Source organism: Protomyctophum parallelum (assembly GCF_964188405.1).
Source record: "Protomyctophum parallelum genome assembly, chromosome: 17".
Lineage (NCBI taxonomy): Eukaryota > Metazoa > Chordata > Actinopteri > Myctophiformes > Myctophidae > Protomyctophum > Protomyctophum parallelum.
The window spans coordinates 16,660,195-16,663,536 of NC_139719.1; the positions used below are offsets into that span (position 1 = coordinate 16,660,195).

At 44.7% G+C, this 3,342-nt stretch overlaps 1 protein-coding gene across 1 annotated transcript in view; it reads left to right on the forward strand.

Annotated features, from left to right (window-relative positions):
* The first annotated feature begins 3,237 nt into the window (after window positions 1–3,237).
* The window catches only part of LOC310874449 (E3 ubiquitin-protein ligase TRIM35-like), a 1,460-nt gene continuing 1,355 nt past the window's right edge, over window positions 3,238–3,342 (forward strand). Inside the window, exon 1 of the mRNA XM_083787255.1 lies at window positions 3,238–3,342. This exon is cut by the window's right edge and continues 1,355 nt beyond it. Coding sequence (XP_083643381.1) covers window positions 3,271–3,342 — 72 coding nt within the window. The 5' untranslated portion in view covers window positions 3,238–3,270.

The following is a 3,342-nucleotide window of genomic DNA, read 5'->3' on the forward strand; positions in this document are numbered from 1 at the left end:
CAACGCCGGTGCACAAATCACAGAGAGCCTATTGAAATATCTCCCAGTTAACTATATCATATTACCACCCGCTGCTGAAACGCTTCGTCCTTTATGCCCGTTCCATAGCGCAGCTGCGCAGGCTGGATATTGAATGGGCGCTGGGCATCCTTGATAAGAGAATTATGCATTCTTCCCTTCCGACTTATAATTCACAGGATGGAATTAACACTGTGGTGGTTATAAGGCCCTCATAAAGCCAGCTTGTATTTATTTGTTTCCATGCTTAAATCACTGCTTATGCTACACCTCCAACGGCCCGCCTCTCCTTTTACACTGTCTGTCTGTCTGTCTTTCTGTCTGTCTGTCTGTCTGTGTACCCAGACCTAGGCGACTAGGCGTGACCAAAAGTCGCTCACGGCAGGCGTCTCTTCCTGGTTTTTAGACAGCCGGTGGATGGAAATGAAGGTCCACGCCACGCGGGAAAAATCTGCGTCGGCCAGAAAGCCGGAAATCTTTGCCCACGCAGCTTTTCCCTGTGTGGGTGGAGCTTCATTTCAACGGATTTGTCCGTTATCACTGTATTAAATATAGGAAATCAAGCGTCAACAGGACTTTGGAATGTGGCTAATATGGCAATACTGGCATACTAGACATTGTGGTGTTTGGCTGTAAACCCTCTTCTTTTCTCTTCCGGAATTCCCAGTATGTTGATTATCACATACTGGGGGTATTTCTAAGGTGCTGATTACGAACATTTTCTTGATTATCGGGTGATAACATCCGAAACGGGTGTTCATTTCCATCCACCAGCTGTCTAAAAACCAGGAAGAGATGCCTGCCACGGGCGACTTTTGGTGGCGCCTAGTGGCCTAGGTCTGGATACACTGTGTCTGTCCCTGTTGTTCAGAAACTGGTACCAACTGTATAAACAGCGTTAGGTCATTTTTAGGTCACGATGAGTCATTAATTTTGGTTTTCCTACAAATAAATGTGATTGTTATTTCAATATTCCCCACTAAATAAACAAATAAAGAATAAACAAATGAATTAATTATTTCAGAAAGAAAGACATTTTCAAACATTTTTCGAAGGGATCTCAGAAATGTAGAGGAAATCCCATGAATGTTTTAGAATTTAAGAAATGGTGAAAATATCCCATATAGCATAAGCATAAGGGCCGTCCACACCAAGCATGATAACTATATGATTTATTTATACTCCTAGTTATAAATATTAGAATAGAATAGACGGTACCGGGGCCTCAGTTGTCGGCTATACTCAACTCGTCAGCTCATAACCACCACTGACTGATGATTATAACAACTGAGAGCTCAGTAAGCAGCCACATGCATACATTACAACAGAGTTGTAACCTTTTGGCCTGAGCCGGACACGGTGCATAAACCTGTTTACACGGAATCAATGGCAAAGATAAACTCTCCCTGTTTGTTGATCAGGTTAACATGGAGAGTCAATAGAGCTGCACTGAACACACATAAACATGGGCCTCGTCTCAGGTAGCACAGCAGGACAGTGCAGGGTAATTATCCAGAGAGAGAACAGCATTGGCATCTTTGTGCACCTTGCATTTTTATTGGACATTAGTGAGGTTTCTTTGCATGTTTGGAGGGCCATTCATCATGGAGACAGATGCAGGCGGTCGGAGTCAGACCAAGGTCTTGTGGTGTAAGCACACTGCAGTGGTATTATAGCATGGACGGGGCCAGGAGGGTTCTGTTCACACTGCAGTGGTATTATAGCATGGACGGGGCCAGGAGGGTTCTGTTCACACTGCAGTGGTATTATAGCATGGACGGGGCCAGGAGGGTTCTGTTCACACTGCAGTGGTATTATAGCATGGACGGGGCCAGGAGGGTTCTGTTCACACTGCAGTGGTATTATAGCATGGACGGGGCCAGGAGGGTTCTGGCCCAGGAGGGTTCTGGTCAGTGGTATTGATCTCCACAGCTTGAACATTTACACACACGTGAGGAGGAAACGGCATACTGTAGTTCTGCAGTGTTAGGGGAAATGGAACGGCAGTGGTGGAAGAAAGTGAAGTTTATAAGTAGCCATTCCATCATGTAGTTGATACTCTGGTGCATGTGAAAGGCCTGTATAATTGAGCAAGTACAAACGTGTTGGCTTCAGAAAAAGCACTCACATGTTATGCGAGGTTCGACATTTTCTTTCCCCCAAAATGGCAGAACTACAAGCTCAAAACCCCATTAGCTTATAGATGCGGGCTATTTGTGAGTAGCCCAAGTATAAGACCGAGCTTAAGTTAAATATTGATTATTTAGAAAATGGTGGCATAATTGCAACACACGGAGGTGTATTGACCGATTCCGTAGCGGGTCTCAGCCTACGTATTTCCTGTAGGCGGAGACGACACATCTTCGGTTTCCCCGCACCAAGCTTCTACTACAGTGAATGGAAAAGTGACTGATGTTAGTCTGCCTCAACCTTCAAACGTTACTCTTTTACCTGCTTTTTACTAACACTAACATTACAAAGACGCCCAGAACATCGGGATGAACCTGTGTAGTTTATGGCTGCTCCAACAGTAGTGGCAACATAAAAAATAAAATAAAACGGAATGTCAAAATATCCACCGCGGTGGCTGAGACCAGAGCCATTGAGTAATGGTTGAGAAAAAGCAGTGAAAGGTCCTGAAAGATACATAACATCAGTCTTACCCAATACCCAATCTTTCTGTTTTAGGAATACATGGCTGCTGTACTTTATACCTCATACTTTAATGCTTATCCACCGCGGTAGATATTTTGACATTCCGTTTTTCTTTTCTTTTTTTAATGTTGCCACTACTGTTGGCAACTACGCTAGGCCGGTGGAACCTGTCTAGCGTGGTTAACCACTCCCCCTTGAAATCGCACTGCATTTCTTTCTTTCCCAGAATGGAATGAGAAAAAGCTAGTTCCTGTCAGGGTGTGTGTGTGTGTGTGGGTGTGTGCACTTCACAACAGGTCAGTCAAAGGCAGCTCCACCTCTTGCCTGACTCATAGTGAGACAGACGATGAGATTCACATTCAGATCAAACACACAACGACGTCCAGTGAGGAAGGACAGACTGTCTTTCCAAAAGCTACAGGAGTTAATACTGACCCAGACCACTGGAACCTGCTGCTGACTGTCTGTCAACTGAATGGACTTTAACAAGAAACAGGACTCAAAGTGAAAGTAAACTTCAGGGAACATTCTGGAAGAGGGAGTGTTACCACGACTGGTAGAGTTCCTTGTTGACTGCGTGAGCGAGTGTTTGTTAAAATGGCTTCCAAGTTGTCTCTCTCGGAAGAGGACTTTTCCTGTCCTGTGTGCCGTGACATCTTTAAAGATCCC